Source organism: Drosophila navojoa, chromosome 2 (genome assembly GCF_054131105.1).
Source record: "Drosophila navojoa isolate 15081-1374.11 chromosome 2, UAZ_NAV_1.0, whole genome shotgun sequence".
NCBI classification, from domain to species: Eukaryota; Metazoa; Arthropoda; class Insecta; order Diptera; family Drosophilidae; genus Drosophila; species Drosophila navojoa.
In genome coordinates this window covers 17,151,297-17,179,149 of record NC_142890.1, presented here as the reverse complement: position 1 = coordinate 17,179,149, position 27,853 = coordinate 17,151,297, and the positions used below count along the sequence as shown (strand labels likewise).

General features: G+C 39.3%; 1 protein-coding gene across 1 annotated transcript; it reads right to left on the bottom strand.

Moving 5' to 3' along the window:
- Positions 1-139: 139 nt before the first annotated feature.
- dpr15 (defective proboscis extension response 15) lies at positions 140-26,129 on the bottom strand. The gene is made up of 7 exons (XM_030385278.2): positions 25,944-26,129; positions 22,772-23,272; positions 15,741-16,423; positions 8,437-8,671; positions 6,650-7,368; positions 5,612-5,717; positions 140-1,842 (listed from the first exon to the last, which is right to left on the bottom strand). The coding sequence occupies exons 2-7, from the start codon at positions 22,869-22,871 to the stop codon at positions 1,478-1,480; spliced, it is 2,208 nt and encodes a 735-aa protein (XP_030241138.1). The 5' UTR covers positions 22,872-23,272; positions 25,944-26,129; the 3' UTR covers positions 140-1,477.
- Positions 26,130-27,853: the final 1,724 nt, after the last annotated feature.

Sequence of the window (27,853 nt, the reverse complement as noted above, 5' to 3'; positions counted from 1 at the left end):
GAAATCCAACTGAAATACATATTTAGCTATATCAGCTAAATCAGCTGCTAAATGCTCTCCTTAGCCATTTGTCAATTCCAATATATATAGAGTATGTTCCAGTATCTATGACTTAGAAATCACTCAGCAATTTTCAACATTTAAATTTTCATTTAGGGAAAATGTATTTATTTACTTGTCATCACTTACGATAATCGCTTAATACTTATAGCAAATGGTTTATTTGCCAATTTTATAATTCTTTTACTTTAATTTAATATATATATTTCTTTTTTTTTTCAAGCTGCAATAAAAACTGAAATCAACAAAAAATGTTGGAACCGAACAGAAGTTGCGCTTGAAATTCTTGCAAGTCGTTAATACTAACTAATGTTTATTTATGGCATCTTCGTTTATTTGCTTGCTTTGTTTAAAACTTGCTTTTATTTTATTATTTTTATATATATATATTTTTTTTTGGTTTTGTGGATTATTTATTGTTGAAGGAACGCTGTAGTTTACGTCTCCAATACACACACACATTCATATTTACAATTGAAGTTGAGTTTTTATAGATATATTTTCTTTAGAATCATTGTTTACACACATTCAAAATTCTACTTTTATTTTATATATATATATATATGTCTGGTTTATTTTATGTTTTTGTTTCCTTTTGTAAAACATAAAGTAAAATATTTACAATTTAGGCGGATCCAATTTGAATTGGATCTATGCAGAGTCATAATTTTGCTTGGAAAATACATTAATTAATTGTGAGTTGATTTATCTTGAATACGTTTTCTTTTCATAAATATCTGGATTTTTAGCAGACATACACAGTTTAGCTATTAGGATTATCAATACATTTAAATATGAACCTTCCATTTTATTGTACACTTATAATTATTAATTTATTTGTTTAATTTTGGCTTCCAGTTGGGCGTTTTTATTATTTCTTAGCTGCTCAACAAATGCTTTCGATGATTTGCTGATGATGATTTTTATTTCCGAATCGCCTTACCTATAGTGCTATCATGTAAATACAACCATAACTCAAACCGCATCTTAAAGATTTCGAACTGAAGATTCCTTTCATGCATATTTACATAACTCTCTGGGGCTTTCAATATCCTTGATTTGATTACCCAAAGGAGAAGAGATTGAAATATTTTAATAAACTCAGAACGTAAATGAAAACAAACTTTCCTGGCAAGTTTTAAAACATGCAAACACTCCTACATATATCAAGAATTCACAAGCAAGTACTAGAAATATGTTTTTGATTTTATTAATTAATTCATTTTATTTTTTATTTTTTTGCTGCAACAGATGAGAGCGTGAATGCATTTGTAATGTATCTATTTGACAAAGTCGTGGCCAGAAATGTATCTCTCATTGTTGGGACTTAAAGTACTACGCGTAGTCTAAACTGAATCCCAGCATCGTTATTTCTTCCTGCTGGTATTCCTGTTGCCGCTGCCGTTGCTCTCAGCGCTCAAGTTTTGTCCTCGGCCACTTTCGTGCCACTAATTGAGCTGCTGACGCGGCCACAGCTGCCGCCGCAGGCGTCGCCATTGAATCCCTGCCTGCGGGTTGTCGTCTGCATCTGGGAGCAGAGCCTGCGGCTGACACTTGCGCCAGACGTTGTCCTGTTTTTCGTGCTGGCTGGCTCCTGAAGCGCTGCGGCCGCTGTGCGCTTGTTGACTTTGTTTCGGCCTCGATGGCTGGTGGACACGAATTTAATAATCCAAAACAGTGTCAAAATTGTTAAAATATTCCGCCACGGCGCATAGCCAGGACAACCAATTAGCGTATTCCAGCTGACGCTGCCCGATTTAATAGCCGATGCGGAGTATTCACCTGGATGGTTATAAAAAAAAAAAAAATAAACAAAAACAAAAAATCAAATGTGTTGGCTTTTGCTTAGGACTGGACTTCCAACTGCGCATATAAATTCATTTTCAATTACAAACAAGTTCAGAAATAATTTTGCATAAAATGCGTGTGCTTATATGCAGATACATGCGTATGGACATGTGTGTATGTGTGTGTTACTAGTCGATTGAGTAAATATAGGCATATTGTAATTAAATATTTCTATGGTGAAATTGAACAGCAAACACTAAAGCCGAGAAGAGCAAATAAAATAGCGCATAAATTAAGAGACGTTTGAGCATCGTTTTATAGGCGGGCCGGGCTGAGCCCATGGCTGAGGCGTGAAATATGCACAAAACAAACATTGGAATTTAATATCAACAACAACAATGCCAAAATGAACTGGTTCAGCAAACAGAGTGCACTTGAGTAGAAGCTGGCAAAATTAAATACTGAAAACAGCAGAAGCCAAAAATTGCATCGAGTCAAGAAAATTATTTTCAAAAGTCTAATAACTGCTAATGCTAACTTTAAATTTAACAAAATTAATTAAATATATGTAAATAAGTATGTGAATAGAATCAATATGAAATGTTCAACAGAAATGAATTGAAAACTGTTAAGTAAACTCAAGTAATAAAATTCCAGCAATTTTAATAGCTCTCATATATATTTTAATTATAAATATTTGAATGAAATTAATAGGGACTAAGAGAATATTTGTACTTAAATAATATAAATAAATGCGTGTAATTTCATCAGCTCAAATATGGTATTTTTTTATTTTTTTCATTTGGCGCATTTATCAACAAATGCATTATTAATAATTTAAGCAGGGGTCAAACGTTACCATTACATACATATGTATATATTTAATTATCATAAATATTGCAGTAAATATAACGGCATACAATATTTGCACAGCGAATTGAGTTTAGCATAGAATTTTAGATTCAAGCTAATTGCTAGAATAAATCATATATTATTAATTCAAAATAATTAAATACAGCTAAATGTTTGACCCGGTTCGGAGTGTACATTGATAATAGAGAGCTGCTTGACTTTATAGAGTCCATTCGATATGAAGTCGTGCTACATGTATGAGTATTTGTGTATCTGCATGCGATCCATTTACTTAAATTATTCCTTTTTTGCTCGACTGATTACTCTGCCCCTGAATCCCATATCCTTTCGCCTTAGCATCAAATACATATGTGTTATGTATTTTATAAATATATAGATGTACATTAATAAATGCATTATAAAATAATATAAATTATGTCGTGTGTAAGAGCAGAGCACATATAAATGATAATATCATTGAGTTATTAATTTGTCACGGCTGTAATTGTTGTTTTTATGCTCTCGATTCTGCACTGGCCACAGAATGATATTAAGTTTATTAACCCTGCAGCGCACTTGTGTAAAAATTCATCCATAACAGTTTTATGCTTTTTCGAATTTTCAACAATAGTCTCGAACAACCTGCATGTTTTCAATTCTTTTTTCTTTCCCACAGCTGTCCAATCCACCGTTAAAATGCATAACAAATGTGCAGATGAAAACCCTGCCGCTTCGCCCACTCGTGGGCGCACCCCCGCTGCTGCCTTGCCTCTGTTGCCTAGTGATTTTTTCATTATCCCGCTTTAACATGTTTTACTCATTTGTGCGGATTAAGAGTGCTGCAGGACGCATGTTATCTGCGCCAATTAGTCGAATATTAAAAATACATAAATTTTACACAATATATTTCACTTGTTTTTCCCATTTTTCATTTCAGCTTTTCGCTTTTTTGCTTGAAGCTCTGTGATAATGTGAAGATGCAATCAATGAAAAATGGATGAACATGCGCTGCGAAATTTCCGTGTTTTATTCACGATATTCAACACACTTAATTAGGGAAAAATTTTAAATATTTTGTTATACAACTGTGAAGCTATTCGGAAAAATGCACAAATTCTGCCAGAGGATTTATATAAAAATTAATTATTATTGTACTAGAAGAGAAACGAAAATTTCTACTTAAATGAAATGATTTTAAAAAGTACTAGAATATAAATTTAATCAATTAAATATGGTTCAATAAATATTTTTGAAAATGAATAAATTTGTTGTAAAATTTTAACAGTTTTCGTTTTCACTTTTGCTTATCGTAAGAGCCATATGTCATGAATAATTCCAACATGTTCACAATTTATGCCTTGTTTGAATTGAAACGGCAGAAAACAACTGTTCAGAGGCGACCGCAGTGGGTTGGGCGGGGTGTGGCTTGAATGACAGGTTGACAGGCACGCCCTTGAATCATTGTTTTGTCCCTTTTTCGACGCTTTGGCATTTACAAAACAAACATGTGGAGCACTTGACAGTCGCATAGAATCCACACGAACCACAATTTACCGTCAAATCCAATGCCATTTTTATGGCCATTATTTAAAATACCATTGGCCCCAATAGACGTGACAGTCCTGCCTCTGTTGTTGTTGTTGGTATTCTGTTGCGACTGACAACGTGTAAACGACAAACGCAAAGCGCACACCTGTCCCTCAAGCCAGCCAGCCAGCCAACCAGCAGCGCACATCAGGTGTCATCAACACTTAGCTGGCAACCACTAACCACCAAGCCACGTGCACCACACCACCCACATGCGTTCTAGAGGCGTATTAAAGTAGCATGCTTCAAGCTGAACACATGTCAAAGTTGACATACACGCACAGCTCAAAGAACAATAACAACAACAGCAGCAACATCAATACAAATACTGCAAGCCAAACGATTTAAATACAAACAGCAATTGCGTATCGATAAACAAATATCTCGCAGCGCTTGAGCGACACAAAGATATAAAGATACATAAATACAGCCGATGCGCCAGATATGCGAGAAGCACAGATACAAAGATACAAATGTATCTCTGCGCTGGACAAACAGTTGTGGCAGCTATGCTGGCAATGTGTATATGTGTGTATTACACTGTTTATAGGTCATCATTATCATTATCATCATGCTCGCTCTCATTACCATCATCATCATCATCAGCAGCAGGAGCAGCAGCAGCAGCGGCAGCAGTAGAAGCTACGTGCTTCTCATTCTCGCTGTCGTCTTCTGCTGGACACGAAGCAAATAACGCAATTGTGGGACATTTGGAGATAACAATAAAACTGCAGCAGTTGTTTTTGTTTAGATTGTTGCTGTTGTTGTTGCTGTGTAATGTTACTGTTTCTGTCTGAGTGACCATCAGCAAAGGTGGAGACTTGTGTAAACAAATAAAAACTAAATGGCTCAACAATGGAAACTGAAAGGTGAATCCAAAGCAAAAAGCAATCTAATTATATGCCAAAGCTATCTACATAAAAAGAAAAATATATAATATATTATTATTAATATAAATAACTACAGGAATAATTAATAACAACAGGCAAAGCTGTTCAACTTTATATACAAATATATAAAATGGAACTAAATAAATATATATATAAATGACTCTTATATATAGGTATTCTATTTCCTTATAAGCCTGCATGCAACATTCAATTTAATTTGATTCCATTTCAGAGCGAAAACTTGTGGTTCGATACCACTGTGCCTGCGCTCGCGAGTCGAAAGTCAGCGAAGTAAAATTCAATTAGGCTAAATGAAAACTTAATTCTATTGGCATGCAATACAAAAACATTTGGCACCAGCCACACAGCTTGGCCAGCAACCAAGCCAAGCGAGCGCTGCCCTGCCCTGCCCTGCCCTGCCCCTGTAGACTTACCATTTAGCACGTGCAGCACAATGGTGCGCGGAGCGCTGTTCGAGGGGCTGCATGTATAGTTTCCCGAGTCGAGCTTCACAACGGCGGGAATGATTAGCGAGGCAGCCTGCAAGGGGAAAAATAACACAGAACATAGCTCAAATATATATATTATATACATATACATAGATGGCTGGGGCTATGCGCTACTTGAGCTGGCCAGACAGCTGACAGACGCCGCGGCGGCGCTCGGGGCGTATGCGCAACGGAATGCCACGGCTGGCAATTGGAATGGCGGCTGAGTGAAAGCATTTAAATACAAAATATGCACGCCATCATATCATATATTAAAATTATAATATGACGACGCTGACAATTCTCGACAACGTTGGGAAATTGAATAAAACGAGCGAGCTTTGCGGGGGTAATTCGCGTGGTGAAAATACATTTAGTCAAATGCACTTGCCAAAAATCGCAGTCTCTTCTCGTCAAATGGTACTTGAAATTATTGATTTATGAAATTGTGTTAAAATGGGGTTTGTATTAAAAAATAAAAAAAAAAATATATAGCAAATCTTCCAATACTCAATAGACAAGACAAAAGTCTTACTATTTTTGATAATTATATTGAGATAGTTAAAAAATGTATATTTATTTATTTATTTATTATTATTTATTTCTCTTTTGTTTTAACTTGTCAGAGCTTTGGATATAATTTTGATATATTTTATATATTTGGTTATCATAATAAATAGTAAAACTGGCCTTGAATCTTGGTCAGCAAAAGTTTCTTCTTGAATGATTCTATTCCATTCCACATTCCGCACACAATGGAATATGTGGTTATATATTCAATTTCATATTCATATGCAATTCAATTTTCTCTATATATTTTAATATTTGGTCACCCTGTCTTTGTTATCAATGCACGTATACATTTCTCTGAGTGTACAAGCGACAGAGAGTGAGAGAGAGACAGAGAGAGTGAGGATGAATGTTGATGTGCGCTCTATATGATAATGATGAGAGACACGCCCACATGTGTGGTATGCCACTTACCGTTATCTGCTTAATGAAACTGCTGCTCGGCAGCATTGTTGTTGTTGTTGTTGGCGTTGTGCTTGGCTCAGTTGTCGTTGTTGTTGTTGGAATTGTTGTTGCCGCCTCACCTGCTGCTGCTCCTGCTCCTGCTGCTGCTGTCGTCACAGTCGACTGTTTGTCTCCAGCAGCTGCTGCCGTTGTCAGCATATCATTTGCTGCAACGCCTTGGCCTGAGGCAACGCCTGCTGCTGCTGCTGTCGCCGCTGCTGCGAGTGCAACTGCAGCAGTGGCTGCTGTAGTTGACATTGCGGCTGCTGTGGGCGTTGCCGTCGTTGGCAGCACGTATCCATATCCGGCACTCGCCTCCTCATCGCTCACCGTTATCGCATCTAGAATATACGAACGTGTTATGGCCGTTATATCATTAAGGGAATCTGCTGCTGCTGCTGCTGCTGCTGCTGCAGTTGCTGTTGCTGATGTGGCTGTTGCTGTTGCTGCTGTTGCTGCTGCTGTCGACGTTGCTGCTGTCGGCGTCGTTGGCACTTCCGTTGGCAGATCGATGCGCTCAATTTCCGTTCGCCAGCCGCGACGATTATGCAAATAGATTTGCTTCTGATTGTAAAACCAATTAATGAAAAGTGGCGGCTCCAGCGCTTGGCTAATTATGCAGCGCAGTTTCACTTGACTTCCGGCCTTCACGTGGCGCGTAGACTCGCCAATTAATTCGGTTTTAGGTTCTGCGGAAACACGGACAGAGACAGGGCGAGACACACATTTAGAGAGTCGCTTACAATCTGGGCCAAATCAGTGCAGGAGCCACTGATTTATTGGCCTGCTTTGTGATTTATGCTGCGGCTTGAATTTGGGCTTTGGGGGTGTGGCATGCATTGCACTACGCTATGGCTGTCATTGATTGGCATCGAATGGGCGATTCGGGGAAAAAGCTCGCAATCAAGATTATCACAGCTGGCAAAAATAAAATGTTACGAATTTAAATAAATATGTAGAAAAAATATAAATGAAAAATATACAACATGGAAAATAAAAATGGAAATAAAAATTATCACAACTGACAAAAATAAAATTCTACGAGTTTAAATAAATACGTAGAAAAAATTTAAATAAGAATATAAAAAATGTAAGGAAAAAGGATATAAAATTTATCACAGCTGAAAAAAACATTACGAATATAAATAATTATGTAGAAAAAATATAAATAAAAATATTGAAAAATATAAATTGCACAACTAATTGTTCAAAATGAGACGAGTATACTAATTAACATTTTTTTTAGAATATCATTATAAAATGAAAACTGACAAACAAATAAATAAAGTAATTAAAAATTAATAAAAAAATAAATACAAAAAAATAATATATTAAACATATAAATAAAAAAAAAATATATATATACATATATATATATATATATATATATATATATATGTATATAAAATACATTAAAATGTGGTTGCTATAAAATACGTATACGTAAATACATAAAAAGAACAAATAAATAAAATACTTTTAAGACTAGTTTAGATTTGATGCAAGTCTTATCTAACAGTTATATGGACTTGAATTGACTGCTTTCTCATTTTCTTTTTAGAATTGCATAGGGCATAGGGCAAAATATACATGGCAAATAAATACCTCCTCCCTTTAAAACAAATAAAGATATATTGTAATAGATTTACTCGCCTAAATCAAATTGAATTTCAAGTACCTGCAATGCCCTTTGATTTCTATAGGGACTTGCACTATTGTTGTCGACCTGCCAAACACTTTTTACTTCTGCTACTCACCCACAATGCGCAAGTGCACAATTGCGCTCGCCTTGGGCTCCGTGGAGACTTGACACTCGTAGGTGCCCTCATCCTTGAGCTGCACGTATTTGATTTGCAGGGACCAGCGTTCGGGGTTGGGCGAGAAGACCGACTGAAAGCGCTGATCCGCTATGAAGGTGGTCTGATCCACGGTGAGTATGTGGCCATCCCGCATGCGAAGCCAGGAGATGGGCTTCTTTACCAATTGCTTGACCTGTGCGAATGGATAAAAGAAGAGAGAGAGAGAGACAGAGAGACAGTTGTCCAATTGAATGAATCAATATCAAATTAGGCAATAATTGAAAACAATCTGTCAATATTGGTGTTCATATTTTAAAGTACAATACAATTGAGACGCGGCCGCAGGGGAGACTCTCGGCAAATCCCAGCTGACTAACTGAATGATGTCAGCTAAACTTTGGCATACAAAACTTCGGCGCCTACAACAACAGCCATTGAATGATATATACAGGAGGACAATGTAACGGTAAACAATAACGTCAACAAAATGACGATTCATTTCTGTCAATAATGACAATAATAATTTATAAGCAATTTTACAAGGCAGCCTCCCTACTCTCTCTCTCTCTCCTTCTGTCTATCTCTCTCTTTTCAGCCAGCCAGTCGCACGTAAAGAAAATAATATACATTGAACTCGAGACGGAAACTGAAAGACCTTTTATTGAATGTGTGTGTGCCTGTGTGTGTGTGCGCCTGTGTGTGGGTGTAAAACTCTGTATGTGTGTGCACGTGTGTGAGCACATTTTATTTATGTCGCTTGGCGTACCACTTGTACGGCATGAGAATGATATTGTACGGAGGAGCTCATCGTAATTACACTCGACACAATTTGTGATTTATTTGCTGCCAGGAGAAGCAGTCTCTTATTTGTGAACATGTTCTTCTCGATTATGCCTTTGACAGCTGGGCATTCAGTTTGTTGAATGCATTTAATAATGTGTAATAATACCATTTATTTTCAATCAAATGAAAATTGTTTTGAAATGAAATGAAGTCAAAAGTATTTAAAATGACATGAAATGAATGTTGAATATTTAAGGTGAATGATTGGCATAATATTTCCATTTAGCTTTTGTTTCTTTATCAAATATGGTTGATCAATGCGTTGTAGCTGGTGTGGCTGAGTCATCTATTACAAGAATTAAAGGTTTCAGATTTATTTTAATACAAGACATTTATTAAATTAAATTAAATTTATAATTGAATATGAGACATATAAAATAATAGCAAACTTATTAAAATAATAATGGAAAGTATACAAATAATAAATAAAATATAACAAATTTAGTTTGCAGTTAATTTTTTTTATTTTTTTTATTTTTTATTTTATTTTTTTTTATTTATATATTTATTATTTTTTTAAACAGGTTTTCTACTACCTAGTTGGCAAGTTTACAGTTAAAGAAAATGAAAAAGGGAATCATATATTTAAATAATTAATATTGCTCCCAAAAGTATGCTATATATTTTTAAACTGCAATGTTTTTTATTTTAATCCCAAACATTAAGTAAACTATAATGCACATACTTAATATATGTTAATATTAAAAATTTTAATAATTTTTAGCTCAGTGAGCGACAACTAGAAACTTTATAGTACGTTCAAATTTTCATCTCATAATTTCTCTATTTAGTTAATATTTTTAAGGCATTATATTTTCAAATGATCAACTAATCCACTCTAAACTGTGATTCACTTAAAATGCCAAGCACACAGTTTGCGCGCAGTGTGGGCCCGCACACATATACCCTATTGTGTGGCAGGCGAGGGGAGAGGGAGCACAGCTGATTATAATGGCGTGGCACTAGCTGAAACTCCGACGGGCTGTGGCTGTGGCAGTGGCAAATGACAGTCTTTGAACTGCTGTCATCAACTACACTGTCCGCTTGGGCCACGGCGCTGGCGACGTGAAGTAGCAATCGCTTGAAGGCACTCCATGAGGAGAGGGGGGGGCCGGCATGGGCGCTGTTGAACGACGTCATGATTAGATACTATAATCATTTGTGTTTTATGTGCTTGTTGTTTTTCATTGTGGCTGTGGTCGCCCTCTTCCACTCGCCCATTCGCCAGGGAGCTAAAAGTGTCTGAGGCACGCACACAGAGCACCACCAACCACCCACCCACCAGGCACAGACTCCTGCGCCCACCTCTTTAGCCCCCGCCGCCACACGGCGACTAAGCTGCCCGCCTGTCTGTCTGACTTGGCCATAATTGCTAGCTCGTCTCCCCCTTGCTGTTGTTGTTGTTTTTGTTTAGCTGTACGTGCTGTCAAAACTATATGAATATGCCGTATCACTAATAAGTACACACACACACACACACACACACACACCGACAACAGTCACAGGCAATGTAAACGCCATAAGGTTTATTTAGTATACAGCATCAGGAATTAATCTGCGTAAGCCCCTAATTTGACTTGGGGACCTACGTGTTTAAATATCTGCTAATACTTTTACATTGTTTTCACGAGTATTATTTGATGCTGAAGTACAGCCAGTAAATGTTAAGTAAACAAAAATGTACATATATTTATATAAAAATAGACAGCGGAAGCTCTCCAAGTATGAATAAATAAAGCCTCAGACAGATCCATCCCAGATCTCTATGACAAATAAGACGTCGCGACGTTAATATAGAAATCCCCGCCTAAAATGAATTCTCTCTAAATAAATTTGCAATTTATCTCCAAGTTTTCCGCTCACTGATTTCCTTATGGACCTCCATGTTTTGTTGTTTTTAAATTTTGTAAAAACTGTAAATTATGCAGCTATAAATAAACCAATATGGGCCGGGCCGGAGTTTATTAAATTTTGCGGAAGGCATCGAAATCGTGAGTATCGCACAAGGGACATTATTATCAGGCCGAGCATCGACGTTATACTCAGTGTATTAAGTGAAGATGCTTATCCAGTTGCCCGCGCCGGGAGACAGTTGGGCAGCCAGCCAAGCAGCTCCCGGGCACGCACACAGCGCCGGCGGGAGGAGGTGGGAAGACGGCACTGTAAGTGGAGCAACTGCCAGGGAACTCCTTCAGTCAGTGCTTGGAGTACGTGGCAAGTGTAAGTATATATATGTATGTATGTATATGTATGTATGTATGGATAGAGTGGATGCTTGTGGCTGCTGCTGCTGCGCCGCTTGACTGCCTGACAAATATTCGTGGGCTGGCTGGGTTGGCTCAGGTTGGGCCCGTTCGCTAATTTAAATTCCCCGCTTATGGATGGCGCATTATGCGGCTGGGTTCGTGTAGATTGCGCTTAATTTGCCAAAAAATTAATGACCGTATTTCGCCATCGAATTTATCAAGATGCCCGAGATTCGGAGCTGTTTTGCAATTTAAATATTGTTAATTAGATGTAGCTGCATTCTGTATAAGTCGTTCCCCACCGCCACCTACCCCTCTCTGTCTCTCTCTCTCTTTCTCTCTCGTGCGGTATCTTGATGTCTGCGGGCAAATGTTAGCATTGCATTAAAGTCAAGCGCCTGGAAATGGGCAATAAAGCCAGCAAGTGGCACTTATAGTTTGCAAAAGTTGACGGGCCGACTGCACCCATATCATATTATACTATATACCGTCAGAGGCATAGATAGAGCTGGAGCCTTGGCTGTAGTCAAGTTTTCCCTGCTTGGCTTTTATGTGGGCCTTACTTTTCGTTTGCTGTCGTCAGCAGCAGATTTTCTTTTTCTTTTCTTCTCGTTTCGTTGCGTTTCGTTTCTTTATATTTTGAGGAGGCGAAACCAAAGGCACGCAGACAACAAAGTTTGGCCATAACATTTGCGAATGCTGTCTAAACTTGTTTGTAAATAATTTCTTTCTTTTATTTTGCCAATTTTTTCACACAACAATACACCTCAAAGAGAGCCACGTCCATGGGTGGCATTTCTTTGCCTTTCTTCATTCCATATCTGAAAATAACAACAACAACAACAACAACAACTTTTCGCAGACTTGGCAAAATAACCCAAAACAGGGGCAGGAGAGCAAAAATCGCTTCTGCGAAAATCTCGAGAAAAAAAAAAGAAATATATATATGTACATATATATCAACTGCTCGTGGGCAAAGCTTTGTTTGGCTTCCTCTTTCTTGTGGCCTCCCATGATGTGCGATGTAAGCTGTATGTAACGCCTCCGGTCTATAATTTATTATTAATTGATTTGCTTTAAGCTGATTATCTTACATTCGGCCAAGTTATGCCAGCCAGCAGCTACGTGCGCCAAAAGGGCATACAACATATATTATCCCTAATCGGATAATCAGTCTCAGCTGATACGTATGCACCTATATTGATTATTTTCTACGACGAAAATCAAATGAATTCTTTGGATTGAAGCTATTTATTACTTTGACAAAGCTTCATGGTAAAAAAAACAATATATAAATAATAATAATAATAATAATAAAATAAAAATAATTATATATAATATTTTACTATAGCTACTATATTTATTGTAAACAAATAAAAATAAAATAAAATAAAAATTAGTATACATTTTTATTTTAATGATTGAAAAATATGTAAAATAATTTTTTTTTAATTTAAAAAATTAAATTAAAATTTACTATAAAAATCCTGTATATTCTGATGAATATTTGTTTAATGAAAATTTAAAAAAATAAATAAATAAATATTTATCAAATCGGTTTTGATATCAACCAATGCATGAAGGCGAATGTGAAGAGAGAATCATGTAAATGAGGCTCCATTAGGGCAAGTATTTGATTTGTAAAGGTATCATCCTTTAAATGATTAATATTTACACGTATTTCTTTTTCTTCTTTTCTTCCTCGCTGCCTTTGTTGTATTTAAGTTAGACGAGTAAAAAGTTGGTATTGGTGTTGTTGCAGACGAGTTCATTTGAATAAACATTGAAGTGGGGAGAAAGAAACTGTAAGAGAAAAGTATTTGTTTGTCTTTTCAACAGCTGCAGACAGTTGAGATACTTTTGTATCTCTTTAGTTTCATTTCACTTAATTTTTTTTAGAGACAAAGCGAGAGAGAGTGAGAGAGAGAGAGAGAGAGAGAGAGAGGGAGGATGGAAGGGCGAGAGAGAGATCAAAATAATTTACTCTATAAACAGCAGCAGCGACGACTGCGCCAATTATAAAGGCCATAATGATTATGCTTATGCTTGTAATTATAATGATCATTAGCATGATTATCATCATGATGTGGATGCTGTGTGTGCGCGTTGCAGGCACTGCGCCAAGGCAGCGAGGCAGAGAGTAACTAAATTATTAGCGGACAGACTTTGGATGCCACACACACACACACACACACACACACACACACACACACACACACACACACTCATGCAGAGACACACAGACATTGAGCTGCCACGCCCAAAACTGTGCGTGTGTGTGCGCGGAGTTGGGGCTTGGAAAATTTGGGTCATCTACGAAAATGGCGTTGCCTTTGGCTATAAATTGGTCGAAGAAGTGATGGGGGCGGGGCGGTCGGAGGGCATATGTAGGGGGGCTTGGGGCGTGGCAATAGCAATTTCCGGTTTGTTTTCTTTCAGTTCCGACAGCGCCAAGCGTAAATTAGTTGAAAGCGCAGCAAAGCTGAACTCAACCATCCCCCTTCCCCCTACCCCATCAAGCCACCATCGTGAAGCATCCCCCCTGGCCGCCCTTGGCCATCCGGTCCTTACGATCCGATTGAGCAAAAAAGAGGAAAATTCTGCATAATCAGTTGCTTATTATAAATTATCAATGATTATTAATAAGAGAAAAGGAAAATGCTTTGTCAATATTTTCGTAATACTCCACAAGAGAACGGAAAAAATTAGAATCCCCCGCCGAAAGTAAACAGCGAGGCGAGCGCTTGATTGGATTTCAGCAAAAATCAATCAACTTTTCAGTTGGCCTCCTTCAGCTGCTCAGTTTGGTCAACAACTTAATATTGTACAAGTATTCCGGTATTATTTGGCATAAGCATGCGCCTCATGCAAGTCATTGATAAAGCCAACAAAACAAAAAACTGAGATGGGGGACATAATACACAAAAATAAAATGAATATAATATTTTGTATAAGCCGCCGACTTGCTGCAGAGCGCTCAATTTTGTAAGTTGACTGAAAAGGTTTATCATTGCATTAAGAGAGACCCAAAAGTTGGTGCGCCTCGAGAAATGATGATTGAATGCGAAGGTAAAATAGAGTCGAGCTAAGGCCATAACGAGAGTAGTAGGCGAAGGTAAAGCTGATTTGTTTTCGAAACGGGCTATGGAAATTTAGAAAAGCTTCTTCTCTTTATGCTTTCATTTTAAAATGCTGGCAATAGATTAGCCGAGAGATTGAAATATCATTCTATCTCATTCTTATACGAAAACTGCGCAGTGTTTTCTGTATATTGAAGTGATTTAAAGGGATAACCTAATATGAGTACATGACTCTATGTGAATTATGCCATGTTTTTGTACAGACTTGACTAAATAGGCAGTTTACTGGGGTCCCGACAAATGAAAGAGAACGAAAGAGGTAAGGAAAGAGAAGGGAACGGGCTTGAAAAAAGGGATACCCAAATTAAGACTGGCCTAAGGCCCCGTTGAGGCTTTTATATACACAGCAAGGTCTGAGTAGGTGCAATGGAGCTGTATTATATCTGTATTATGTACTCATTTATTGAGTAGACTAAACTTGGATGTACTACTGAAGGCAAGGCGTGATATTTGAGAAACAGAGACAGCTATAGATTCCTCAACCTGTGGGATTGGGTAGCGCCTTTTGCCTTCCACCGACAAATTCAGTTTCTGGAAATGCTGCAATACTATCTATTATAAGCTCTGCCCACAGATTGATTTGCAGTTGGCTTATCATGTGTTTTGTCAGACATCTATGGCATGTCCTGAGAAGCTGATTAACTTCCCGTTGCAGACGCTAAGCAATGACAAATCGACTAATTACTGCTTACATTCCGATCTATCGGATGTGTAGGCGCTTCACGAGCGCCTATCCCATTATTAGGCGATTAATTGATGTCGCGTGTGGGTTTGGGTGGGCAGGGAGAGGGGGGTTTTCCTTGAGCCGAGTGCGGTGCTCTGTCTGAGCGCCATGTGGTAAGCAATCACTTCATTCTTTTGTGACACAGCCACGCCTTTGTGCGGCCGGGCTGGTAATCTTATAAGCATACAACTCTTGAGACCCCCACCAAGTGAGCGGCTCATTTGGCACGCATTATGGACTGTTAATTAAAGGAAATTTCCGGGGTGGAGCCCGGCTTGAGTTTGGGTTGGAGTCTTGGGCTTTACTTACGTTGCAGGGCAGATAGGCGTGTGTGCCCGCTTGGCTAATTATTGTCTGGTAATCATCTATTGTTGGCGGTGGCTTTAGCGTTGTCCTTGGAGCCGGCCGACGTGTCGTTGTCGTTGTGGCCGTAGTTGTTGTTGTTGTTGTTGTTGCAGCTGTTGTTGTAGTTGGTGTGGCTGCGGTTGCTGTAGTAGATGCTGTCGATTGCTCCATTGTTGCCCCAGTCATGACTGCTCCATCGACTGTGGACCCATTGCTGTGGGAGAACAATGCATTGTGCTGGGTGATTCTGTACTTGTGCACATATGGGTCCTGCTGCTCCACACTCCTGTTGCTCCTAATAAGATTTGCTTGCAGCACGGCTGCTGCCGCCTCCTGCCGCTGCCCCTGCCCCTGCCCCAGTTGCTGGCGATCGTCATTGTTGCTAATGTTATTAATGCTGCTGCGGCTGGACAATGCAGTTTCCACAATTGCCGTTGTTGCTCCAACTGCAACTGCAACTGCAACTGCAACGGATGGCTCCGCATTTGTCTGCGCGCCTGCTTCCCCATCATTTGCTTTCACAATTTGCGTTGGCGCTGTAATGAATGGCAACGATTTTGCCAATGTCGCCGCTCTCTTTGATTGACTTCTATGAAATGTGCCGTCATTTATTCTGTCGCTCCTTAATATTGCCGCCTTCAGGCCGCCTAGAAAGAGAGAGAGAGAGAGATAGATAGAGAGATGGGATATTGTAAAGCAAGACGCATTGTAAGCCATAAATTAATGAATTTGTGTTTTGTTGGGAGCTTGGCGCTTAAGCCGCTTACATATTTCAACTGCCCTGATCCCATTTATCTAATATGCCCGCCAACAATTAAAACGAGTTCAATAAATTAATCAGCGCCCAAAACTTGAACAGGCTGCACCACTCAACCACTCAGCCATTCTGCCCAGACGTTCTCAATTCGCTCGCTTGCCCTCTCTCTACGCATCGCAGCTATTTCAAATTAATTAGCTAATTACCTTCAAGGACGGCCGGCGAGTGGATTTTTGTATTGATTTGCATAATTTGGGCAAGCAAAGGCGACAGACAGCAGTCATGATATACGCAGGAAGCGGACCAAAGGCCCATCTAAATCGAGCCCGGGCCGGAAGGAAAACTTGCTCAAAAGTTTATTCTAAACAGTCGAAAGGGACGAGGGCCGAGCGTTAAGTAGAATCATAGAAGAGCCCATTGAGAGCCCTACTAGAGCTCAGCTCTGAATTGCTTTCAATTATAGTTGCTCTTGGTCTGGGTTTTATTAATATAATGCCTCTCAATTATTTCATTCCGCACACGCTAAATTGAGAGTTGTTTATTATAATTGAAAGCATTTTCATAAAAGAACAAAATATATTAATTATTTGAGTAATTTATTTGAAATGTATAAAGAAATATTCTTTCTGAGGTGTTTGCTTCAAGTTCTATCAAAATCAATTATATTTATAGTCAGAGTCTTAAGCCTCACTCGAATATTTAATTAGACTATTTAAATATTTCTACTACTGTACCACAAATATTAATAACAATTTTTTTTTATAATTTTATAAAATATTAAAAAGTTTATTAATTATTCAACTCTAAGAGTAAAAACCATATAAATTATTTTTAATCCGTAATAAAGTCTAAAATGTATTGAAATATTTCAGGCACTAAATCATCGATAGACACATATACATTAATACATGCTCATCTCACTCTCTCTCTTTCTCTCTCTCTCCCACTCGCTCTCTCTCTTTCACTCTCTCCCTTTTCGCCAGCTATTAAGCAACAAGAATTGCAATAAAATATAAGAAAATTGGTCATAATTTATGCACCTATGACACTTCCTGCCCACCTGCCCGAAAAAAAAGAGAGTGGGCGTGGCTGGAGCTGCAGTTGCGCGTAAATTTGCCAAATCGACGCCATAAATCTTGGTAACGAAACTTTCCGGCCCGAGCAGCAGTACGGCGAACCGAGGAGTTAAAGCGAGAGCAAAGTGTGTCATGCCACAGATATAAAGACGAGTGCCACATGCTGCATGCCACATGCAAGCGCTGAGATTCCCTCAATTTAATTAATACTGAGTGCAGTTTGCCTTTTTACCCATTTCCTTTCTGTTTTTTCTTCTTTCCAAAAATTACATACTCGAAAGTTCGCCGAGCTCTTTGGAAACTTTTGTGCCCGTTGCACTTGAGCGGGGCTGCTGGCCCATTGGCAGGCAGAAGTTATTTATCGTTAATTAAGTAAAGCGCTGCGCTGCGCTGCGAAACGAGCAGCAACTGCCTAAGAGATTGCCAGCTATTGAGCATCTAAAAGCCAGAGTCAAGAGCTCCACGGCTATCTAAGCCTGGCGCAGAGAGAAATGCAAATGCTTCGAGCAAATGCAAAATTCGCTGACGGCCATAAACCAAATGGGTGTATATATATGTGAGAGTGAGAGTGGCTGTGTGTGAGTGTGAGTGTGTGTGTGTGTGTGTGTGAGCATGTTATCATGTTTTATGTTTATGCGGCGTGTACGTGCAATAAAGATAAAACGATTTCATATAAAAACTTTTTAATTGCCTGCACTAATGATGCACTGCAACAACTTGATCGTCATAATTATTATTATTATAATAATCAAGTTGCCCGCTCCAATTGTACAAGTGGCCGCAAAGTTGCTCCACGTGCCAAAAAATAATTAAATCGAAATTTATATCAAACTCAGCAAGAGCAAAGTTTTAAATTAAATACAAAACTTGACTGCAAATAGATCAAATTGAATAGCAAACCTTTTTTTTTTCCCCTATAATTAATAATTTTCTAAATCACATTTGCTGAAATTCCACACATTACATTTGGAATCTATTTTCTGGGAAATATTTATTTTCAAACCCAATCGAGTGAGCAAATTCATCAAATATTGTTCTATTTATATGTAAATTTAAAGAGTTTCATATTCACAGGGAGTCAAAGACAGAAGATTAAATTTAGATGATCAGAAACAATGTGGAATCAAATTATGTGAAATATGCCGTTTATTCATTTATGCATACATTCCTTCTAATCTCAGCGTTTAGGGGGCTAAATTCCTTTCGCTTGATTCCGAGAATGTGGCCCACGGTGCGCTGCTCGCCGGCAACGGCAACTCATTAACCGCAAACAAGTTAAGGGCCAAACAGCTGTCGAGTTGCTCGAGTTCAAGGCATATAAAAGCGAAACATGAATATGCCCGCCTCCCCCGGCTCCAAGTGCTGCCAGGGACGCAGCAGAAATGAGGCAGGAGCAAATCAAAACAGCGTAAAAAGACGAACAGAGGGGAGTTGCGGGAGCAGAGCGAAACTGCAATAAAACAAGTGAATTACGCGTGAGAGACGCGCCGAGCGAAAAGAAAAACAGAATAATAAAGAGGGAAAATTAGGAAAAATATCACTTTAGGCGGGCGACAACAGCCGCCGCCGCAGCCTTCAAGTGTGCAACAAAAAATTTGCTTAATCTCTGCGCCCGAGCAACAAACTAAAAAGTTATAAAAACTCACACACACACCAACACACATGCATCCACAGACACTGGCGAGCTGTGTGCAGAGTAAGATATAAAAAGATAAAGTGTCTGCCCCGCACCACAGCCGGCCCCCATTGGCGGGACAAACTTGCGTTATGAGGCTCGACCAAGCGGCAAGGCGACTCGATGACTCGCAGCTAGACGGAGACTGCGATGCAGATTGAGTTTGAGTCATGAGTCCTGAGTCCTGAGTGGAGACTCTAGACAAAGTCTGAGATTAAAGCAGCCAATGAGTTTCAGTCTCATCATGCAGCAACTCATCTGCACATAAACGCAGAGCGAGAGAGAGAGAGAGAGGGACTGAGAGAGAGGAAGAGGCAGCAGCAGGATTTCCCTCACTAAAATTAACCGGGTAAGCCCCGTGGGCACTTAAGTCGGCATCAAGTCTAGCAATAAAATCATCTAACAGACACGATTCACACACACACACACACACACACACACACACACACAGGCACATGTATGTATGTGGCAATAATTTATTCGCCTGCACTTGAGAAAGAGTCCTCTTTGGCCTTCGCGCTCCTGAAACACTTTGGCTGCGTGGCCTCAATCGAATGCATGGGAAAACCTTTAAATTCTCAGAATATTCGGAATAAGCCTGGCGATTCCTGGTATTAATCTAATTATGCGCGCTTGTATCAATTTGTAATTACAGCACGCCACAAAGTGGACCTAATAAAAATTTTCCTAGAAATTATTTTGCAAATATACGATTAGAACATTTTTTATATGTTATTTGTATTTATTTATTTATTTAAGCAAAACAAATTTTGTTTGTAAAGGCAAATAAGAGAAACAGAATTACCCATAATTGAATAATCTGACTGTAAAAATAAATAGCCAACTTTTTGTGCATATATATTTATTTATATATGTGGAAGTAACTAACTTTATCAATTTTCAATTTACAATAAATTTCCAATTATAATAAATGCCATTTAGATCTTGATAAAAACTTCCATGAGTGAAAGAACCTATCACAAATGGGGCTTACAATAAATATGTTCATTCGTATATATGTATATCAGCCATCTAAGTTTTCTTAACTTTCCTCAGCTGTTTTCATAAGCTTTTCAAGAACCAATTTCAACTTTGGTATATTGTGAAGCATACGATATCCTGGGGCAGGGTCGACCGATGCCGAGTCGAGGGTCAGTCACTGCTGACAACAAATCGACACTTTTCGTAATTATGATGGGCATGTTGCTGAGTCGAGATGAGCTCAACTGAGCTCCTGATGAAGGCTGGGGCTCCGGCCTGGTCATGGTCATGTAATCTCAACTAAACACCACAGAGCCGGACACTCCCATCAAATAGCTGTCGAGATGGCGCTAATAACGATGACGGACACCCACTCGGCGTAGTCCGCCTCGCTCTGTCCGTAATTTGTGTAATAATTGTGCCTAAGCGTTTAAGTCGAGCGTGCCAGTGGAGCGGCTAACCAGTGGCATCTCCAGGGAGTTGGGGCACTTGTCTGACAAGCGGTAGATATAGGAATGAAGGAGAGAGAGAGTGAAAGAGAGAGGAAGGTGTAAGGAGTGGGGAGAGAATGAAAGATGCAGAAGCTCTGGCAGCAGCCAAAAAGCCAAGCAAAACAACAATGAAGCATGGCAGCGAAATGCCTGCGGCTGTGGGCAAGCGAATGAGTTAGTTACTCGCGAATGCCGCGCCACACTTTCGTCCAGGGACCCAAAGGACCCGCCGGGCAGGCAGAGCAGTCAGTTTTGTTACAAGAATTCAATGGTGCTCGACGTGCTGCAGAATTTGATTAAACAAAAGTAAAAGTTTTCATCTCGAGCTGCCGAGCAACAGCAACAGCAGCGGCAGCAGCAGCGGCAGTCGCCTTTGTTGTTACTTATATATATATACTTATATATATATATATGTGTGTGTGTGTGTGTGTATGTCCCGGGAGTGGCTGTTGTTGCTGCTGTTAGTACAATTGTAGTCGGAATTGTGGCTTCCAGCGTTCCGTCCGCCACTTTCATGGCCAACAATCGGAAAAGTCAACAATCAACATCAGCTGGCAATTGGTTTAAAGCACCCCAAATACTCTGTCACACACGACCTCTTAATTTAGCTGTAAATGTAGCTGAAGCAGCGACAATAGCCAGCTTGGCTGCAATAATATCTCTTCAGACGGAATCAGCTCTGGCTTTGTGTGTCAGAGCTTCCCACATAATACTTGTACCCGATTGGATTGCCTGGTCACAAGTCAAATTTTCCAGCTTTTTCATCAAATTTTCAAGCACGTTGCCCGGGCTGGCCCGGGCTGGCATTGCGCCTGGGCTCCGCATCCACCCCACCCCTTGCCCAACTGTTACATTTTCAACTTTCTATTTTTGACTTTTTCCCATTGAGATTTTCGCCTTTTATTTGCTGTTATTTGTGATTTTGCCATTTACAATTTTAATTACCCTTGATAATAATTATTATTGTTTATGCCTCGGACGAAGCCATCGAATCGTCCTTTGTTGCAACTTTTCACTCTGAATGCAACTTTTGCCTGCCAGTCGAGTGACAGCAAAACAAAAAAAAAAAAACAATAAAAATGGGAAATACTTTCCGAATAAAAGTCTGAAGTTTGTTTTTAATGAACTGGAATTCTTTAGTGGAACAAAGCGAATAATTTCAGCTAGTCAACTATAATAATTGCCATCTATTTTTAGTCTATGAAGCTCAAGTGCATAAAACGTTTATCGCATATTTAGTTGAATTATAACTTTAAGGCTCTAATAAAAGGGAAATTTCACGAATTTCGCAAAATAAATTATTAATTATTTTAATTTATATATGATTTAATTATTTTATATATATATATTTTTCTGATCTTGCAATAATAATATTATATGTAAAAAATATTATTTATACAATAATCAAAGTTATATTTTCATTAGAAATATATTACTTTCTGTTCTAATACAGTTGCTTGCTTTAAATTATGTTAGTTTCACTTTTCATTAATGAGAAAATCACAATCAAGTACCTAACTGAGGTTGCTCACTTGAAGTTAGAGGTAAACCCCATTAAACGGTCATAAATGGCTGCACTTATGGCACGAATTTACCTTGACAAATCAAAGCAAATCATATTCCTCATATCTTGTCTCTGATGACATTTACCGTTGTCATAGATCTCAGAAGCATGCCGAACATAATTCTGTTAGCCAAGGCATGCCTTCTGCTGTCGACTCCCCGACTTGACCGGGGACCGTCTGTGCCTCGGAGCATATGTCTGCGAAAATATGCAAAGCAATTCTCACACAGTCAGCTAGCTGAGGCGAGGCGTGCGCTGCCACGCCCAGCCGCCCATCAAATTAATATTATTACCAAGTACACAAAGAGATACACGGGCAGCGGAAAGTGAGAAGTATTTGATATGCGGCAAATGTAGCGCCAAAAAAAAAAAAAAAAAAAAAAAAAACAAGGAAAAAAGAGATGTAAAATAAAACGAAATGAAAATCAAATTGGATATTATGCAAACTTACCCGCTGTGGCACAGTGGAGCAGCTGCGGCTGCAGGCTGACGGCGAGGACGAGGCAGAGAGAGAGGCTGGCGAGGATCGGTGTTGGGTGCTGGGAGCGCATGGTTCAGCCGTGGCCCTCTAATAGAATGCCAGGCAAATTAATAATCCGCGTGCTCCGGTCGTACGCCGTCTGGCTGCAAATCGGCTTAACTGGGTCACATCTGCCGGTAGGCAGCACCGCAGCACCACACGAGCCGCTCACCAGCTGCAGCGCCTCTGCTGCGGGTTATGCGGAACACTTTCAGCGCTCTCCTGGCGAATATTGATATAGTTGCTGTTCGGGCTGCTTATTATGGTTAGTTGGCTCTGAGACACAAGCAGTGGCTGTCCAGTGGTTAGTCTAATGTGTGGTGGTGCAGTGGTGCGCTGCTCTCAAATATCGGTTGCTCTGCCTTCGTCTAGTTCTCACACACAATTGGGGGCTTAGCATGTTTCACAATTGCACTCGACCAGATGCCACAGCTGCAACAACAGAAACACAAACTTAAGAGCCGTGCAACAACATGTGGCAAGTTTTAAATATTCTCACAATGCATTGTTTTTGCTTCGTTTGTTTTGTTTTTCGTTTTTTTCTATTTTATGGCAAACGTTTTGCGCAAAATCCTGTCTTGATATGTTTGTGTGTTTGAGTTTTAGGTTAAGTTATGTGGCCAACAGCATTAGTTGGCCAGGACATTCCACGAAACGTAAGCTCAACTGACAGCTCAATAAATATGCCTTGTGAGACAATTAATACTGTCATTCACAATAGAGTTTTACCTTCTCTTAAACTAGTTTTAAATGACTTATATGACATTCATTATAGCCAAATAAATTGCTAGACTATCTTAACTTTTGTTAATCTAATATCTAGTGGCATTCAAATTAGCAATACATTGCTTTATATGTTCGTCTTATGCAGCGCGTACTGTAATTATAAAAGCTAAAATGTTGTTTGCTTTTGTTGGCTCTTCGCTTTAATAGTTGAGAGCTTCCGGAAATTTCCAAGTCTATAAGTCTATTTACAAGTTTCGCTGGCAAATTGACAAAGTTTACAAGTTGCGTTTATGTTAGGTAATTACAATCAATTCAGCAACATTTTAATACTTCGATAAGTATGCCCTGACGCTCACACAAACTATCTGCAAATTTATGAAGCGTTTGAGTTTAAAGGCGCGGCGCGAGTTTCACAACTGTGAGCTACTTAGGCGTGTAATGCTGTTATTATAACTGTACACGCGCATCTACATCAAGCTACTGAAATAACTTGCAAGCCGTATTAAATTGTCAAATACGCGGATGCGTTTTTATTAAGATTTCGAAATACTTTGCGCTGAAAAGTATGCTACAAAAAGCTGATATTAATTTCGCTAGTCAAATTCGTGTTTGGCATTGAATACTGTGATTACATAGCTGGCTGCCATCGAAAAGGCACTCGGCATTCTTCAGCTGGCGCGCTTCTCTAAGCAAAAATGTGAACTTGTCCAGAAATTCCGGCACTAGAGCACGGCAGCTCAGGGCTGTGCTGAAAAGTATGCTAGAGAAATAGGAAAAATATTGCGAATTGCTGGCGAAAATGCTTTCGGGCCCACATAAAGCAATGAGCGTGTATGTGGGTGTGTGTGTGTGTGTGTGTGTGTGTGTTTGTATTTGTTTGGGTGCTTGCACGAGTGAGTGTGTGTGTGTGTGTGTGTGTGTCTGTGGAGGCATTCCATTTGGCCAACTGCCGCTGCTGCTGTTACCTCATCTTTCTTTTACGCTCGAGACTATTTGGCATTAACGAAATTTATTTATGCGGGTGTTTAGTCGGGCGTAAAAGGTGTACATATGGCCAGGCAAACACGCCCCCGCACACCTACTCCGCCAGGGAAAGAAAGAGAGAGCGAGAGTGAGTGAGAGTGAGAGCGAGAGAGAGACAACTTAGAGATGCACGACACGCGTTTACGAATTGAAAGGATTTGTCTGCCTTCTGCTTGGGCTTAGACTTGGGCGCGTTGCCAGGAGCCAGGTTCGAGTCGGGGCTCTGCGCTTGACCCGGACTCTGTTTGCAGCTTGTACCGAAAAATAATGATTTAAATGCCCTTTGTTTCTGCAATACACTACAAAGCAGGCCACGATGTGGGAAGGGCTCTGAGAAATGCCAGGCATACGTAAGTAATGCCAAACGCTTTCCAGCTGGTTTAATGAAGCGTTAACGCAAATGTTAAACAAATGTTATGTTCTGGCCGAATGAATTGTATGCATTAAGGAGTTGCTCGATGCTGCCATGTAGCACTGTCAATGTTGTTGTTATTGTGATTATTGTTTGTTGCTGTTGTTGTTATTGCTCTTGATAACGTAAATAATGCTAAATTGATTGCACAAACAAAGCAGCAGCGGAAGTGTAAATGATTTAACACAACTTCCCACCGCTCGCAGGACTTGTTCTTCATTCATTCAATTCCTGACCTCGGTTTACTGTGCTCCGGCTGCTGCTGCTTGTACGTCTGAGGCAAAGCAAATAGCTAAGAACGGAAGATGAAATTTGCTGGCCGCCGAACCGGAAACAGAAAATTCTTTTACTTGTAATTTAGTTCATTTGTCGTGGACATCATATATACATATATAAATAGTATATGTTGAATGTATATATATATATATTTGTTATTGAAAATTTTATTGCTGCAAGCTGTGTCTCATTAATAAATAATTCAATTCAATAAATGCTTAAATTACATTTCCTGAAGCACACACAAAACTGAATAATTAATAAGAATTTGTAAGCATTTTTTCAATTATTAAGAATTTAAGGGCAGCTGACATATGATATCCTTTGTGAATTCCTTCAGTTGCCAAATACTTATGCCATTTTATATATGTTAACTTATTTTAGCAATATTCATTATGTATAATTACTAGAATTTAATCAAAGACTTTTGTTAAATAAACAAGCAACAAATTGAAAATATATTATTTAATTTAAAATCCTCACATTCATTTAATTAAAACTAATTTGTTACACATTATTGACTATAAAATGATGTATGTTCATTTAAATATTTCCTTTTGTTGGTTTATTTAATCTTTTTTTTTTAACTTCACATATATATATAAAATTTGCAATTCTGTTTGTAATAATTTATAAATATTTTTAGTATTTTAATTTGTTTATTACCACTTTGAATTGTCTATAATATTTTAAAATGTCACACAGTTTATTGGACAAATCACATTGATTCAAATTGAATCTTGTATTCACACTATTTATTCACTTGCTTAACTCCGACTCACATCGCAGCTGCGACTCGCAAAACGATGCGCACGCGACACCGGCTAAAAGTAGACTAAACGAAGCGAAGTGGTCGTGGCAGATGCTGCTCGGCTAATATAACCTAACAGCTGTTAAGCCAGAGAGTGCGAGAGAGAGAGAGTTAGCTAACAGCAGCATTTCTTTTAGCAGAGTCTAACAGAACATGCACAACGCAGTTAACGCAGCGACTGCAGTCCGCTGTTAGTTAACATTCACAGCCGAGTGAAACTCTCTCTCTCTCTTTCGATAACAGAGCTCACTCACTGTTAAAGGGTTAGCTAAGCTGCACGCACAAAATGCAGTTATTGTCCTTAAGCGCCTTAGCCGTAAAATATTTATTTATTCGGGTGAATTAAACATTTCAGCAAAAGTGCCCATTAAGATTTTAACAGCAAAGTATGTTGAGCCCTTTTAGTTATCCCAACCTCTTGCAAGGGACTAATCATAATTATCATAATCATAAGCACAATTAATCCCCTGCTGAATGACAATTTGGCAAAACGGATTGAAAGAACAAAGCAGAGACACAAACACACAGGCAGCTGTTTAACAGCGCGATAACATTACTTCTCATTAATGTCTGGCAGAGCTGGCAAATTGGGCGGCATACACAATGGAGCCATAGAGCCGATAGAGCTGTGAAATAAAATGGAGAGCTACTGCCTAGAAGCTCTGAGCCAAAATAACAAAGGCAAAAGCAAAGGCAAAGCCAAAGCCAAAGCCAATGGCAAAGGCAATGGCAAAGGATAAAGACAATGCGAGCAGCAACAATAGCTGAACGCAGGAAAATGCAGGAGCATTGAAACTAGGACACACGCAGGCAACAACAACAACAACAACAACGGCGACAATTGAAAACGTGCGTCGCAGGACGACTGGCAAGTGCAAAGCACAAGGATAAGCTTAATATGCCAACATAAACACACACACACACACACACACACACATCGACGCACGAAAAGGCAACAGAAAGAAAACAAAAGTCGAAATTTATAATGCAGACATACACAGGCCATAGATGTCGCCGCGCCAGAGCAGGAGGCAACGAGCCGAGATTGGAGTGAGTGAGTGAGTGAGTGAGTGAGCGAGTGAGTGAGAGTGAGCGAACGAGAGTGATGCTGATTTGAGAACAATGCATTAGAGCGGTCAGGGGCGAGGCGCAGCCTTTGCATAAAATTCAATTTGTCGTGTGCAGCAGCCATGAATATGCCGCTCAGCCGAGCTTAAGCTGCTGCTGCTGCTGCTGCTGCTGCTGCTGTCGCTGCCGCCGCCTGCAGCTGACACTGAAGCCCACATTTGGCTGTCGGCTAGTGTATAACATAGCTCACAGCCCACACACACTCGCACTCTTCATTTTCTTCTTTTTCTTACTCTCTTTCGCCCGCTCTACACAGCTGCGATTGATGTTATTGTTGTTGTTATTGTTGTTGTTATTGTTGCTGTTGCTGCTGCTGCTGCTGTTGCGTCGCATGCAGCGGGCTCTGGTGCAACATATGCGCGAAATTACTTACGAGGCGTCGCTGTCGCCGTCGCTGTCAGCGTTAGCGTCGCTCCAACTATTGCTGTCATTGACAGCAGCGCTGGAACTGGTTCTGGTTCGCCTGCTGTTGGCTTGTAAAACAATGGCATGCATTTGGCGGCAGACAAGACACATGCAGTTATTAACAGAGTACGCACACACTGACACACACTTATACACGTTTTTTGCACTCATTTTCAACAGTTAAAACAATTGCGCACAACGTTGGTAAATTAAAAACTTTTTCACTTTGTTT

Bases quoted from the DNA above. Each gene is read 5' to 3' on its own strand.
- dpr15 (XM_030385278.2), bottom strand. From the start codon at position 22,871: ATGCGCTCCCAGCACCCAACACCGATCCTCGCCAGCCTCTCTCTCTGC. The intron at 16,424-22,771 runs GTAAGTTTGCAT...CTCTCTTTCTAG, and splicing joins GCTCCACTGTGCCACAGCGG to GCGGCCTGAAGGCGGCAATA. The intron at 5,718-6,649 runs GTAAGTGGCATA...TTCCCCTTGCAG, and splicing joins GTTTCATTAAGCAGATAACG to GCTGCCTCGCTAATCATTCC.